The following is a 16024-nucleotide window of genomic DNA, read 5'->3' as shown; positions in this document are numbered from 1 at the left end:
GCAATGTAAAAGTACACTGTTGCAAGTAATGTTATGTTCTGTTCAATTATGGTGCTCCCAAACTCCTGAAGGATGATTTTCAGTCATATATAATATTTATACAATATCTTGTAAAACAAGATTTAAAAAACCAAGATAATTAAAAATTCAGGGTTTCAGGAGTTCTATTAGGTTTGTTGCAGGATAATTTGCAACTGTATGCTCTTGTAAACTCAAACCTGTGTGTGTGTGTGTGTGTGTGTGTGTGTGTGTGTGTGTGTGTGTGTGTGTGTGTGTGTGTGTGTGTGTGTGTCTGTAGTTTTTATAATAAAGTATCAGATTTGATTAGCTGATCATGTCTTTTCTGTGTAAAATCAAAGTAAAGTAACCATAGTTGTCAGATAAGTGTAGTGGCGTAAAAAGTGTACTATTTCCCCCTGAGATGCAGTTCAGTACGAGTATAGAAGGAGTCCATTTCTGTTCTTGATCCTCTGAAAGGTTTGGAGGCGGTTGATGGGTTTCTGGTCTGAAACTGAAGCCCACAGCGCCCCCTGCTGGGTATTAGTCCCACACACATCTGCTGCCGCGGAAGCAACCAATAGGAATGAAGCAACAGCAGCACTTCCTGTTTCACGTCGGAGAGAAATTATGATGAGAATATATCGGAGGGTACCGGGCACATTATGGTCGAGCTCAGCTGTTCATTCATTTCCACTCGCTGAATGAGCCGCGCTGTCGTCCCACCTGCGCCGTCTCACGGTTTCGGAGAGGAAGCTCAAGGTTCGTCTGTTTGAACTCGGTTCATTTTGCTATTTCTAGAGGGCTAAGCCTGTAAGCCTGCACCAAAAGCAAGCTGAGTGTGGTCGTTTAAGCCGAAAGCTGGTTTTACTGTCCAGTGTTCGTTTGTTTAGAGCATTACAGCTTCCATGTCGTTCTGCTGTCACTCACACCTGTAGTACATTAGCCATTAAGGCTCATTTGTCGCTCGCGCCGGAGGCAGATGCTAATATGTAGCTACATACCCTGTTATACACAAATAAACGTCGCCCATAAACAAACATATTATTATATGTTGATTTCGCTGTAGCGTTGTTGTACCAAGGTGTGTCTATGTATCTGTTATTATTCTGAATATGGGCTGAACATGGAGTTCACTGGTGACAGAGGATACGCCTTTTAGCAGCAGCATCCCTGCCGCCGCTTACGCAGCGTCACTTCAGCCTTTAGCAGCCGGCTCCTTGTTTACTGTATCAGCTGTCGTTTCACATCTGCCATGGCCTCTTACTTAAATGATATGATGGCATAGTCCAGGATAAAGAATGTGCCTCAGTAACTTCTACACACGGTAAGTGGAGTAAACACGGCGAGGATTGATCAGTGCCACCTCAACACATGACCCTGATCAGTGTGCTCAGCTCTGCTCTGAGTGGGACTTTTAGCATTGATTTATCAATGTGTCAAAGGTTCATACATGCATCCTTTGGGCGCATTAATGTCTTATATCATGATATCTTCCGGTGACCCCTGGAGTGACCACTGGGGTGGAGGGATGAATAGTTTTTATGGGCTCTTTTCTCCTCTCCCTACATTGAATGTTTGTGTAACACACTGCAAATATATGTTATTTGAACACACAGAATCAAATCTAGGCTTCTGCTTAATTCTCTTCATCATTACAACCTCGAATTCATTTTTCTGGCCTTGCAAATCTTTTTTTTTTTTTTTTTTTTTTTGCTCTCTGTCAACATCTTTTGTCCTGAACCTTTCCAGCATTGCTGAACCACCACTTGCTCCATCATAGCAAACATGTTTTGTGCAGACAAGCATTTATTAAACCCTCTGAGCATCAAGGTTTTCAAGGATGGTGTCACAGTTGTGGATATTATCTCCTCAGACATAGTGGAACTAACGTACAGATTATATACCTGATATTGTCAAAGGCTTTGTTGTCAGCATTCACCCACTGTCTTCCTCCTGTTCCCCAGGTTTCCGGTGCAGCCATGCCCGTCTCCCTGCTATGGGCGGTGGATGTGTACGGGCGGGTCTACAGCCTGTCCACGGCGGGACAGCAGTGGGAGCAGTGCCGCGATGCCCAGATGGAGTTCAAGCGGGTAACAGCAGCTCAGCAGTGCTGCTGGGGCATCGCCTGCGACAACAACATATACCTGAATGTCCATGCTTCTGACCTGCCGGTCCGCTACCAGGAGGAGACCTACGAGAATCAGGTGGGTCTCTTGACCAATCAGGGTGGTGTTGTTTCCACAGAGTTTGTTTCTGGGAAAGAAAATTGAAAGAGGATGCTTATTCAAATCAAGGTTAAAAATACACAATGAAAGGAAGCCATGGCATTTCTTCTCTCAGTATGCAAGTGAAAACACCCTTCAGTTCTTCTTTGATCATCCTGTATTTCCTCAGTAAAATCGAAATTGCGTTGTTCCCCTTGGACTCATTATGTGTGACTGAGTGACTTACTTTAAGTGCAACATCCTCATACAGCAGTGTCCCACTTCGTCGCTAACTTGAGCACACTGTCAGCCGTGTGCCATAATAAACACATTAGAAAGATGTTGAATCAGTTTTTAAGCAAAATACCAGATACAGTGAAAGTACACTGCATGTGGAGCTCAAGTGGCTGAAAAAGTACAGATTAGATTCAGGCCTCTGCTGAAAGATTGCAAACTTCCTGGACTGTTTACGGTGGTAAACTTTTCAAACACAAGGAAATTGAGAAGGGGGGTGATTAGATTGGATTAATGTTTCTCCGTCTGTCTGTCTGTCTGTCTGTCTGTCTGTCTGTCTGTCAGCGATGGAATCCTGTCGATGGGTTCTCGGAGCGTTTGTTGCCAAGCGACCGCTGGCAGTGGAGTGATGTCACAGGTCTGCAACACCAGCCTCTGGACAGTTTCCAACTTCCCTCCAGCAGCTGGGAGTGGGAGGGCGACTGGTACGTGGATGAGAACTTTGAGGGAGAGCCCACAGAGAAAGGGGTGAGTGTCCAGTTATTGTTTTGCTTGCATCTCCGTACATGAGCATCAGTTTCTGTCTTTTTTTTTTTTATTCCTGCCTTGTTTTAATGATTGAGGTGTTTGTGTCTGTAGGGATGGAGCTACGCCATCGACTTTCCCGCCACCTACACCAAAGACAAGAAGTGGAACTCCTGTGTCCGTCGCAGGCGATGGCTCCGCTACAGGAGGTATAAAGCCATGGACACCTGGGCTAAGGTGGGTGTTACACTCTGTGTGTGTGTGTGTGTGTGTGTGTGTGTGTGTGTGTGTGTGTGTGTGTGTGTGTGTGTGTGTGTGTATACGTGCGTGCGTGTGTGCGTGAGAAGCTTTCAGTTTGTTCACCTGCATCTCCCTTCCTGTTTGTGCTGACAGATCCCCTCACAGCAGACAACTTTACCAGATCCTTTCAGCGACATCAGCTGTGGCGGCTGGGAGATCAATGAGGAGCCCAGAGGCCGGCTGTCACTGTGGGCTGTGTCCTTACAGGGCAAGGTGCATGCACAGACACAAACACACACACACACACACACACACACACACACACACACACACACACACACACACATTAACCTTCTATAACATACACCCCTGACTGCAAAAAAGTTGCATTCTGTTTTTATTTACGTTTTACACAGCATCCTGACTTTTTTGGAATCAGGGTTTACCTTCATCTTGATTAACTTGTAATTTGCATAGGCAAGGGAAGGCAAATTTATTTGTATAGCACAATTCATACACCAGGCAATTCAAAGTGCTTTACAGAAGCATAAAAATACATTACAATCATACATTTCAAAGAAAGAAAGAAGTTAGAAGAAAATGGAAAAATAAAAATAAAATACATTTAAAGGAAAATGAAAAACTGAAGCCAATAAAAGACAATAATTTAGCATTTAGAATGATTAAAATCATTGAGCAGATATATTTACTTTAAGTAAAAGCTGTAGCAAATAATAAAGTTTTCAACCCTGATTTAAATGAGCTGACACTTGGTGCAGACCTCAGGTGTGCAGGGAGAATGTTCCACAGGTGAGGAGCATGATAACTGAAAGCTGCTTCACTTTGTTGGTTCTGACTCTGAGAATACACAATAGACCTGTCCCTGATGACCTGAGAGGTCTGGATACCTCATATGGGGTTAATAAATCTAGAATATATTTTGGTCCTAGACCATTTAATGCTTTGTAGACCAACAGTAAGATTTTAAAGTCTATTCTTTGACTCATAGACGAAGTCAGAAACAATGTTGGACAGTATTTTACTGTCCTCTCAAACATATTGCAAAATATTTTCTGTTATTTTCCACTGTAAAACAGCGCTAATCATCAATCAGTTATGTATATACAGTAATACAGCACAGTTGATAGAAGCAAAATAACATGTGTATGTAACCTTTGCTGTCATCCAGCTTATAAAACCTGTCATGCTTTGTAAAATAGAACCTTCTGTTAACTGTATCTAATGTGATTCATTTGGCTTATCTAATGTATTTTAAGATTTGTTATACATACACTTCCACACACTTACTAAGGAAGCGTTTGTGTGTCTGTTTTATTATTTTTGACCCTGTCAATGCCCATAGCAAAGTCACACACTCAGTCTTGTCACATCAGATGAAGGACTGTGTTTGCACGGCTTGATGCAGATCACTGACTGTCCTGCTCTCGCTCTAACCCTCCTCTTTTCTCCATCCAGGTGTGGTTCAGAGAGGGAATATATCACCAAAATCCAGAGGGCTCTTCATGGGAGGAGTTGCCTCTCCCTGGGGAGGTGGTCCAAATCAGCTGTGGCCCAGGGGATCTGGTCTGGGCGGTGCTGTGGGAGGGGCAGCTCATCGTCAGGGAGGGCATCAGCCGAGACTGCCCCAAAGGTACACAGCTCCCTGATGAGAGGAGGATGTGATTTGTGTGTGGTCTTGTTTATGGACATAATATTTTCTGCATATCAGGTGCCTCCTGGGCTGTGGTGGACTCTCCCAGTCCTGATATAGGAGCCATACATGTAGCCGTGGGGATCAATGTTGTTTGGGCTTTGACCAAGGACAGCAAAGTAAGAAAATTCTGTAATAAACTTAATAGAAGACAGAAGTGAAACCAGCCACCTTTTAATAAGATTGTTGCTTTCATTAATTATTTTTAGCTTTAGTTGAGATTGTCTGAGGTGATTAATTTTACAGACACAGTATGCCAAACAGAAAAGACTGCTCTGGAAAACTGAGGTTAAACTGTTATTAACCATAGAGTTTAAGCAGATGTGTGTCATTCTAAAGAACACATTTCCTCCCCACTCTCCTGCTCTGCCAGGTGTGGTTCAGGCGTGGCGTGAACTCCCACAACCCCTGTGGCTCCGGCTGGATCAGCATGGTTGGAGAAATGATCATGATCAACGTAGGACTCAATGACCAGGTGAATTCCAGCCATGTGTCTGCACATCCTGCATCAAGTACCTTCCTCTCTGCTGGTTTGCTGTTAGTGTCAGGTCATGGGATGTGGACATGTTTAAGTCAACCTGCTGCTGCTGTTGTGTGCAGGTGTTGGCTATCAGCTGTGAGGACCGGGCGGTGTACTTCAGACAAGGTGTGACCTCCAGCGAACTGAGTGGGAAAACCTGGAAGGCCATCAGTGTCCCCAGAGATGGAGACCGATCCCACTCCAGTGCGAGCGCAAACAGCCTGCAGAGGTGTGGTGGAGGCCTCAGTGGATGCGCACACATACGCACCCACACACACTTAGACACAGACATGGATATAGACAGATTTGAGTGAACATTTTAGGGAGTGGGCTGATGACATTAGTAGAGCCATCATAATCACTAATAATCCAAAGCAGCCATAGCAGATGACAGATATGTCTCCAGTGCAGACCATCATTATTAGTGTTTGCAGGGAAAACAGTAAAGTCATTCAGTTTGTCTTTCTCTCCCTCCATTTTTCAGTGCTGGATGCTTCTTCTGTGGTGAGGTGCGTGCTCAGTCAGTAGTGAGCGATGTGGAATCGGACACAGAGAAAGGATCTGCAGATGAAACCAGCTGCCTTGTCACCTCCACCTCGCCAGAGTCCTTTGTTGATGCCCCCATAGACCACTCTGATGAACCTACGGAGACCCCCAAACCCCGCATCCCCAAAGTCACCAGTGACAGCTTCATCTCTGAACTCGTCTCTGACCGAGAACAAGCAAAGACCTCACGAGAGGGCAGATCTGCTGGCTCAGCTGTTCCGGAGGAGGAGACCATCGCCGGAGAGGGAGAGGTCAAAGCCCCCTGTGCTGGCGGAGCTATTTCCCCGAGCCAGTCTGGAGGTCCTCTTGACCCGCAGTGGAGTAACGTGGACCTGGAGGAGACACAGGTCCAGCAGGCCCAGACTGGAGCAGCCCTGGACACAGCTGACACCTGTAGCTTGTCATCAGTGGCCACATACACTCTGGCTATGGAGGACCCATATGGGGTAGATGAGCACCCTCTGTGGGCGTGGGTCAGTGGAGGAGGCTGCTCTGTGGACAGTCACTCCCAACTCAACTGGTTCAACTGCTCCATGAACACTTCATGTGAGTTAAATGAGATATTAGCTCCAAAGTCAAGGCTAGCATGGTCGTATTTGAATTCCATCTGTGCAGGAAACCTCTGGTGCAGCATTGTGGTGTTATTGATTTTTCTTTCCTGTCATTCCCAGCTTTGGTCCAGTCAGTCCAGTCCATGAGTCTGTCTGTCACCCCGGCTCAGACGGCAGCCTGGCGGAGGCAAATCTTTGAGCAACTCAGCGAGAGGACCAAAAGAGAGATGGATAATTTCAGACATTATGAACAAGCCATAGAGCAGGTACATGCAGTACAGGAACAGCTGTGATCTGCCCCACAGCAGGAGCCTTTATACTTGATCTTCTCCACTTATTTCTCTTCTTATTTCTGCACCCGTCTCAATGCAGTCTGTATGGGTGAAGAAGGGAACCATGCAGTGGTGGAGGGACTGGAAGCCACACAAGTGGATAGATGTCCATTTTGCCCTGGAGCAGTTCTCAGGACCAGAGGGCAACAAGGACGGCATCCTGTTCATCTATTACAACTTTTATGAGGAAAAGAAGGTGAGAAAAAGAAGTGTGTTTATGTGTGGATGAGGCTTTTCAAATGTCTTCTTGAGGGAAATAGTTATTGCGATAATTAAGCATGAATGAATGATCTCTCTGGCACTCACAGCTCCCTGCTGCTTTTCTCTTCTTCCTTCATCTACACATTTTTTATTTTCTGTCTCCTATTTACTCTTCTCCCTTCACTGCTGTCACTCTCTCCAGTACCTGCATGCGTTCATCAATGAGGTCACCATCCTGGTCCCTGTGCTGAATGACTCCAAACACACGTTTGCCATCTACACTCCTGAGCGGACAAAACAGAGGTGGCCAATCAGATTGGCAGCAGCGACAGAGCTCGAGATGCATGATTGGGTACGTGTGGATTTGTATTTGCTGGAAAAAGGGTTTTTAGAACCATCTGCAGACGTAAAGAACACCGTCTTCTAGGTGTTCTAGATGCCCAATATGATATGCACACACATTTCTGCCGTTTCCTTTTTATTGCCTTCCCTGTGTCTCTTCTAATCATTTCTCATTCGTCACTCCCTCCCTTCCCAACCCAATCTGTCGGCACTCCCTCCTGGTCAAGCTGGCACTGTTGAGCGTGTCGTGCTGCGACTCCAGGAAAATCCAGGGTCCTCCCTCCAAGCAGGCCATCTGGTCAATCACCTGCAAAGGGGACATCTTTGTCAGTGAGCCCTCTCCTTGTCTGGAGGCCTTGCCTTACCCCACAGCCTGCGACCAGATGTGAGAATAACCCACATGTCATTCACGTCAAGCTAAAGTTCTGAGAGATAATGATAGAAATAATATAAATCACTCAGCCTTCATGAAGCATTTTTGTCCTTCGTGCAGGTTCTGGCGTCAGGTTGGAGGTCACCTACGTGTGGTGGAGTGTAACGGTGTTGGCATAGTGTGGGGTATCGGCTACGACCACACTGCCTGGGTCTACACAGGGGGCTACGGAGGGGGCTTCTTCCAGGGACTAGCCAGCAGCACAGATAACATTTACCCACAGACGGATGTCAAGAGTGTCTACATCTATGAGAACCAGAGGTGGAACCCCGTCACCGGCTACACCAACAGGTAGAGTACTCGCTTCAGACAATGCTGAGATTTGATGAGATTCTGCGAATTTCTTAAAAAACATCTAAATCTTTACCGTAACACTATGACCTGACAAATAAATAAAAACTTTACGGCTACAGCTGAAGCACATTTTGTTTTTGATCATTTGATTTAGAGTGTAAAGTCACTCATTGAAAGCGTGTTGATTTTAGAGGGCTGCCTACAGACCGCTACATGTGGAGTGATGCATCAGGGCTGCACGAGTGCACAAAAACAAATACGAAACCTCCGTCCCCCCAGTGGACATGGGTAAATACACATGCACAAACAGTCGTGTTTTCATCATTTTTGTGGAAATTCTCTGAAGTGATTTGAACCCTTCCTTCTGTTATGACCAATAGTTAGGAGATTAATAAATATTTGGCCTTAAATTATCACAGACAAGGTGTATAGCCAAGAACACAGATGTGTTGACAGTGTTTCACTTCACATATTGCTGCTTCCAGGTGTCTGACTGGGCTATCGACTACAGCGTCTCAGGGGGTGGGACAGACAGAGAAGGCTGGCAATATGCAGCTGATTTTCCAGCGTAGGTTTCATTTCTCATTCCTCAATCAAACTCTGCTTCTTTTATATTTATGGCCTTCCTCTATCTGTCTTTTCCTGTAATTCTTCCTTCCTGTTCACCCTCTCTCCATGCAGGTCATATCATGGCCATAAAACGATGAAGGACTTCGTGCGTCGCAGGCGATGGGCCAGGTACTGTAAAAAGCAGCACGCGTATATATAGCATTTTATTTGTTCAGCAGGTACACAGTGGCCGGAGAGTGCACTTGTTTTTGTAGTGGGTAGTACGTGGTGTTGCATTACATTGAATCATAATGTACCAGCGTTGTTTTCTATTCAGGTACAGGTAGAACTGGGTACCAAACTTCGATACCTTCATGGTACGAACCAAATTGCAATGTGCTTTTCCTCCTGCACAGGAAGTGTAAACTGACCACCACAGGACCCTGGCAAGAAATTCCGCCTATACCACTGAGCGATGTGACCATCCTGCCCTGTGCAGCTCAGAGCAGCGTGGACGTGGTTCCTCTGTGGGCCATCAGCAACAAGGGAGATGTGCTCTGCCGCCTGGGAGTCAGCGCACTGACACCTGCTGTGAGTCACCTTTACTGTACGCATGCAGACGCTCCATGAAGAGGGTAAACACCATTTGCTGAGTCACCCATGAACATTCAGAGCCTTTTTCCTTTTCTCATTGCAACTGCACGACACACTGGCTTTGGACAGCGTGTGGAATCCTAAATGTATCTTCAGTCTCAATGGAGGCGTTTCTGACACAGTTGTCATTCATGACTTCAACACAATAGTGCAAGAGAATATCTCATAGATAAATGTGGAAATGCTTCAAGTGTAGCTGCAACAAAAAAACATCTAAAAAGTGCTTGAGGTCATTGTTCTAACATCCTTGTGTTGGTCTCTCAGGGATCCTCGTGGCTCCACGTTGGAACCGACCAGCCTTTTAAGTCCATCTCCATTGGGGCTGCCAGCCAGGTCTGGGCCATCGCCCGGGACGGCTCTGCCTTTTACAGAGGATCTGTCTCTGCACAGAGTCCAGCAGGTCAGTGGGAGAAGCCGTGATGTTCTGCACTGAGGAACAGAGAGTGTCATTCATGCCACTGTAAAGATTTACTTACGAATAAAAGAAAACTTGTCAGCCTCTAATGCTGCAACAAAGAAGAGTCTCACTTATACAGTATTATGTGTTGTGTCTCCCTCTGCAGGAGACTGTTGGTACCACATTCCCTCCCCATCCAAGCAGAAGCTGAAGCAGGTGTCTGTCGGGAGGACATCAGTCTACACTGTAGATGAAAATGGTAGAGCAGTTGTCTTGCTGATATACCTGCTATTTATGTTTCTTGGTAGACTAATTCTGATCATGTGTCTGATGTGTCTATTTCCTGTCCAGGTAATCTGTGGTACCGGCAGGGTGTGACCCCCAGCTACCCTCAGGGCTCCTCCTGGGAACACATCTCTAATAATGTACGCAAGGTCTCCGTAGGACCTCTGGACCAGGTCAGTACCAGGATATCAGTACTGCAATATCACATAAATCCACCAAAATCCTCATAAGCCACTTTGAGGTTGTAAACAGTCCTTGCATATTGCTCATTGTTTTGGGTGATGTGTGTTGTTCCGTTGTTGTCGGGGTGCAGGTGTGGATCATAGCTGACAAGGTGCAGGGCAGCCACAGTCTGAGCTGTGGAACGGTGTGCCATCGACTCGGAGTCCAACCTGTGGAGCCTAAAGGACAGTCGTGGGACTACGGCATCGGGGTAAGACAAACTAAACTGCACAACAGTGTTTTCAGGATATCTGTGTTTCCTAAAGACTGGTTTTGACGGTGGTTTTTTGTGGAAGGCTGTTTTTTTGTGCTTAAAGCCAAATAGCAAATTGGTTGACTTGCAATAAATGAGTTCCTAGAGCTGAGTTCTCCCTCTTTCTCTCTCATCCTGTCTGTTAGGGTGGGTGGGACCACATCACAGTGAGAGGGAACTCCACAGAGCCGCCCCGCGCCCGTCTCCCCTCTCTAACAGACCCCTCCGCCCCAGCCCCACAGAGCCCCCTCCCTGTCAGGAACACGGAGGTCAGCAGCAATGCTGTGGGATGATAGACTTGCACATGGGTGCACACACGCTGTACAGAGCCCCTCGTCATCCATGTCACCTTTGTAGGAAACCTTTGTAGACAATCCTAGTCTTCACTGCGGTCAGTAACAGAACGTTGTCACTTTTGGACAAAACATCTTCACTGCTGAGCTGAATCACTGTAATTTTCCTGGCATTGTTTTTTTGTTTGTTTGTTCTTAATCACTGGCATTGAACTTGATGGTCTTAATACATTTGTGTTCCTATTTATTCATCAGGGGGTAGTTTTTCTGTGTATTGATTATCACATGCAAGCTGGAGGTGGAAGGAGGTTTTTTTGTTTTGTTTTGTTTTTTTTAAGGGAAAATGTGTAATATATATTTAATTCTAGCTGCTTGGCTGCTGAGCTGTCAGCTCCAGGGCTGCTTTTGTGTACAAATAGAAATGATGTGTCATCTTAACCTGCAGGCAACAGGTTAGCAGACACTTCAGAGTAAAGAGAGTAAAGCCTGATGATCCTGGAAACAGAAGAAAAATTGATGACTGCATAGAGACAATGTTTTATCCAGGCTTCACCGGCTCCCTCTACTGTCTGACACCCTCCTGTAAAAATGCCGACCGCACACTGCAGAAAAACACAGATGCAGCATCTGTTGGTGTCAAATGTCATAGGTTTGTGAAGCCTAAATTTGGATTTATTTCGTGCAATGATCCTCACTTGTTTGGAGCCAGGAAACCCAATTTAGGGCAACGTGGTGAAACCTGTGTGAAGCTGAGTTTGGATGGGCGAGAAGCAACCTGAGTGTGACAGGCTGTAAATCAAGACAAAAGCTCCAAAGCAAACTTTTCTGGAAGGGTTAATTAGTTTTAGTGGTGCAACTGAGACTCTTAACTTCTTGAGACGCCACTTCTGTGGCAGCAGCTGCTCGCCTCATACAAACAGCTGAGTTATGTTTTTCTAACAGTTACAATGTTTTCTGAAAAATGTTATATTATTGTCATGGAGTATGTGCAATGGTTAGCGATGTAAACAAAGCAAACATGTGGATTTCTTGTAAAAGTCTTGTGGTTGAAACGCTAAAACTGAACCTTCCTCTTTCTCAGGAGAATGTTTGCATTTGCACGCCATCTACTTCCTTTGGACTCATGGTAGAATGACTGGGCATTGACAAAAAAAAGATAAACACTATATTTTTGGTATAATCTATAAGGTATGAGTCTTATACAGTAAGTATAGTGGTAATATATTAAGGTGGAGTCATGTTTTTACATTTGACAAAGAACAATTCACTCAAAATGCAGTTTTCCATTCATAAATATTCATAGATTCATGATGAATTGCATCCATTCAGACATGAATTTATTTTAACAGCTGCCTAAATTTCCCCACATCATGATGTCCTGTCTCAGAATGATGCAGCATTTGGAAATGCTGTAAGTGTACAGAGATCCATCTGTATTATCTGTGTGACTGTAACACATCAGTGCTGTTGACATTGTGGAGTACATTTTTGTGTACACAAGTGTTGCGCATGGTCAAAATAACAGCCCTTGTCAATAAATAAATGTGTTTATTGATAATAACTCCTGAAATAGTTTCTCTTCTCCTCTTCATTAGTACAGCGTCCTGTCTCGAGACATGTGGAGACACGAAAAGTTAAATAACACACACTTTACATCACCTGGGCCTTGCAGCCATGGACGCACAACCTGTAAGAAGAAGAGTAAAGCATGTTCTCAGCCTGGCAGGTAGATTGTCTTCATGAGCAAATGAGCAAACAAACTTTCTAGCTTCAACATTTCAATACTTAGACCTGCTGCTCGCCCTTATTTTTTTTTTCTGGATGTGACAGTTATGACTCCGGGCTACACTGAGCAGGTTTCTCAACAGAAAACACACAAGAAGATCACGAGATAACGCAAAAGAGAACAAGTTCCTGCTCCGTCTCATACCATAGAAGGCGAGAAATAAGACACAGAATGGCGAAAGATTAGCCCTTCCTTTCTGAGTACAACAGCAAATTTCACTCTTCATAACCACGATCCATCTGGTTTACACTCAGGCTGCAGTTTCTGTGTCTGCGAGGTGAACGGTCCTCATATCGTTCCATATTTTGCATGAAGGGCAAGTTCTAGACCGTCCAGCTCTTGCCCAGGTGCATGGGTTTATTGTCAGAGGTCTATGATCTTGAACAGCACCCAGGTCCTACACAGGACACCAGTTCAGACCAGTGTGCCTGTAGGAACTAGATACTGTTTGAGATTTGGCCCTAAAAGTCTACCCACGCCTTGGAGACAGCCTCCTGGTGCCTCTCCTGGTCTCCAAACCAACTTGCAGCCACTGTTAGCTGCGCTGGCTGAAGCTGTGTACGTGGGTGAGGTACTGGGTGAGATCGTCCTCGCCGTCCTCCTGCAGGTGCTGCTGGTAACACTGGAGCAGCTTGGCGGCGCTGGCCTCTGATGGGACCCCTCCAGCAGGCAGGCAGCCCCCTGACATGTCCAGGATGATGGTGGTTAAGGATTTGATGTAATTCTTTGCCAGGGTCAGTGTCTCGATCTTGGACAGCTTCTTGTCAGTCTTGACGTGGGGGATGGCCTCGCGTAATGCCTGGAAGGCGTTGTTGAGCTTGTGCATGCGCTGGCGTTCCCGCTCGTTGCTCTCTAACCGCCGGACGCTGCGCTCTTTGTTGCTGGAGCCGTGTTGCCTGCGCCGCCGGCCTCCACCCACTCCTCCCTGACGCTTGCCGTCCCCACCCCTCAGCGACCCCCTCCAGGAGCCACCGATCCGGACCGAGGCCTCTGAGCCCTCCTGCTCACTGGAGCCTGGTTCTGGTTCTGTGAGCTCTGGCTCAGGGTCAGACCAGGTCCTCCTGGACGCTTTCACAGCCTTCCCTTTGGACTTCATCCTGCTGCCTCCTTCACCTCGCTCTCTGACAGTGTAGATCTCACAGCTTTAACAGGCCTGGAAGAAAAGACGAGAACGTCAGAGGAAGGAAAAAGCTAAGAAAAGTGGAATTGTAACAGCTTTTGCTGCAGTCTTCTCCCTGTCGGTCATAATGACCAATTGCCAAACGAGTCTCTGTCCCATTCAAACAGCCTTGCATCCTGTCGTATCTAATCAGCCTGTTGCAGTGTGAAAACTCCATGATGTTGGACTGGTAATCTACTCTTATCCCCACAGTCCTGCGATAAAGCCCATTTCAAGGTTACACTCACAAAAACACAGAGACCAGCCTGGCAGCACTCAGATAATCCCCCTCCACTGCTCTCTAACTCCACTTTAACCAGGAGATGTTCAGCTTAAAATGCATGCATCTATGATTAAACTTCCTGAAGTGAGTTAATGTGTTGAAGTTTGCTGTAGCGTTAGTTGTGGATTCACTACAGTGGGTTCACACGCAGAAATTTCTTTAAGCCAAATGATCAAATATGCTAATGTTCCAAAACTGCTCTAATTTCAAAGATAAGGATGTTTTACATAGATTAATGAAAATATGACATATGACTTCACTCCACAGAGAGTGTTTCTCCATCCCTTTTTATTTTCCTAACCCAAGTTTAATCACCCCAACGGTAGTGTTGTAACTGATAGGAGATAAACAGGCAAATGTCAGCTCCTCTCACTGAGGTAACTGATGTGTACACACACCGTGGGAGTGAATGAAGCGGGACGATGCTGTAAAAAGGCTTACCTTGGAAGTGAAAATAACTTTCCTCCTCCTCAGTGTTTCCAGACAAATGTCCACCATGCAGCCGCTCGTTCAAAGCACCATCCCGCAGAGCGCAGAGGGAGAGAGCAGCGCCGTCGCCGTGCAGCGGACACACACGCACGCACTCGTTTAGCCGTCACATGTGGGTTACCTGTAGCTGACTGATGTACACGTAGCGCTGCTCAGCCAATCACAGAGCAGGCCCACGCCCCCTCTTGCTCTGCCAGAAAAAAATAGGCTGCTGCTGCTGCGACGCTGCCCCAACTCAATAATGATGAAGTCTAAATCACTTTTAACCTATTTAACAACTATTAAACAGTTTTCAGATTATTTACTTAGACTAACAAAGAGCAGCAATTCTGCGCCATGAAAAATACTCCATTACAAGTAAAAGTGCATTTCCATTTTTACTCAATGTATGAAACTCATCAGCAGTATGATGTAGTTGGTGAAGATAAAGCTAATTTGAAATGCTTTATATACTGCTGAGTACTTTTAATTTGAATCAGTGCATCATATTAAGTGTGTATGTGTCAAAATTGTATTGTGAATGAATGTTTTGAGTTACTGTTGTGCAGATAAGCAGTTTGTTAAAAAAGAAGTCCACTGATTCAGTATTTTCCTTCCAAATATCATTATTATTATTATTATTATTATTATTATTATTATTGCTGAGGTAGTCACATCATAGCATTGTATTAGCACCATGGCGTTACATCATAGAGATACAGTCTCCATTAAAAAACACAATAATGAACATTAAGTTATGTGAAGAATAAATAAATCAATAAATTAAGGAAACTAAATTAATTTGCAAGTTTTGAAAGAAAACTGGCAATACAGTGTAAATGTTGGATGGTATATCTGGTCTCTATTTAATATTTAAAAAGCAGCACTGGTCCCATTTGTAATATGATTAAAAAAAAAGGTGTCTGTCCAGGCCCAAAATGAAATTTCAAAGTATAGATGTTGTAAATGTTGGTAATTTGCGGCTTACTTTACACATGCACCATTATACCACTCACACACCACTGTGGTATTTTAATCTTTGTTGTTCCTCTGTGAACCATTTCTTTCGTTTGAGGCAGAGCTGACCTTCACCTGTTGTGAATGAAATGAGTTGGAAACACTTCACTCAGGCTCCTCATCTGCACTTTTTACTCCAAGCAGTAATACATAATTTCCATTGGGGCTTATCACCTTCTGCTGCTTCATTTGAATACAGTCCTCTGGGCGACACCTGGCTGTACAGATGCAGGGCCAGGTCTCATTTCAACTTTGTCACATTATTTGCTTTTTACCAGGCGGCAGTAACGTAGTGTAATGGCAGCATAATATGCCGGATGCTGTCAAACGACTGCAAAGTGAACAAAAACACAGCATGTATAACATAATGAACCTTTTATTCAACAATCGGCAGCACAGTCCTTCCCTGCTTGTCTGTTTGACCCGGGGCCCTGAACTGTTGGCAGTTGGGATTATTGCCCTTCTTCCTGTGACACAGTGGGGTGGAGATAGGGTGGTGTCACGGTGGTGACATGTAACGAATGA

The 16024-nt window shown here is 45.2% G+C and overlaps 2 protein-coding genes across 3 annotated transcripts; one reads left to right on the top strand and one right to left on the bottom strand.

The window, feature by feature from the left end:
- The first annotated feature begins 579 nt into the window (after positions 1-579).
- Positions 580-11119, top strand: tecpr1a (tectonin beta-propeller repeat containing 1a). 2 transcript variants are annotated; one of them, XM_070990414.1, is made up of 24 exons: positions 580-759; positions 1965-2204; positions 2784-2966; positions 3078-3200; positions 3357-3476; positions 4680-4854; positions 4933-5033; positions 5288-5389; positions 5515-5663; positions 5919-6526; positions 6652-6797; positions 6904-7059; positions 7267-7416; positions 7634-7791; positions 7900-8130; positions 8325-8421; positions 8619-8701; positions 8815-8871; positions 9099-9273; positions 9601-9736; positions 9900-9992; positions 10085-10191; positions 10332-10451; positions 10640-11119. In XM_070990414.1, the coding sequence occupies exons 2-24, from the start codon at positions 1980-1982 to the stop codon at positions 10784-10786; spliced, it is 3642 nt and encodes a 1213-aa protein (XP_070846515.1). In that variant the 5' UTR covers positions 580-759; positions 1965-1979; the 3' UTR covers positions 10787-11119. The 2 variants fall into 2 exon arrangements, with proteins under 2 accessions (XP_070846515.1, XP_070846516.1); XM_070990415.1 differs by lacking the exon at positions 580-759 and adding an exon at positions 1196-1324.
- Positions 11120-12924: 1805 nt separating this feature from the next.
- On the bottom strand, positions 12925-14581 carry bhlha15 (basic helix-loop-helix family, member a15). Its single transcript, XM_070990413.1, has 2 exons — positions 14456-14581; positions 12925-13725 (listed from the first exon to the last, which is right to left on the bottom strand). Exon 2 carries the CDS (start codon positions 13666-13668, stop codon positions 13108-13110), a length of 561 nt encoding a protein of 186 aa, XP_070846514.1. The 5' UTR covers positions 13669-13725; positions 14456-14581; the 3' UTR covers positions 12925-13107.
- Between the last annotated feature and the right edge of the window lie 1443 nt (positions 14582-16024).

This window comes from Chaetodon trifascialis, chromosome 21, assembly GCF_039877785.1.
Source record: "Chaetodon trifascialis isolate fChaTrf1 chromosome 21, fChaTrf1.hap1, whole genome shotgun sequence".
Taxonomy (NCBI): Eukaryota; Metazoa; Chordata; class Actinopteri; order Chaetodontiformes; family Chaetodontidae; genus Chaetodon; species Chaetodon trifascialis.
Note: the sequence above shows the minus strand (reverse complement) of the source record. Positions and strands in the feature narration are given on the sequence as shown.

Bases quoted from the DNA above. Each gene is read 5' to 3' on its own strand.
- tecpr1a (XM_070990414.1), top strand. From the start codon at position 1,980: ATGCCCGTCTCCCTGCTATGGGCGGTGGATGTGTACGGGCGGGTCTAC. The intron at 3,201-3,356 runs GTGGGTGTTACA...TTGTGCTGACAG, and splicing joins CCATGGACACCTGGGCTAAG to ATCCCCTCACAGCAGACAAC. The intron at 9,274-9,600 runs GTGAGTCACCTT...TTGGTCTCTCAG, and splicing joins TCAGCGCACTGACACCTGCT to GGATCCTCGTGGCTCCACGT.
- bhlha15 (XM_070990413.1), bottom strand. From the start codon at position 13,668: ATGAAGTCCAAAGGGAAGGCTGTGAAAGCGTCCAGGAGGACCTGGTCT.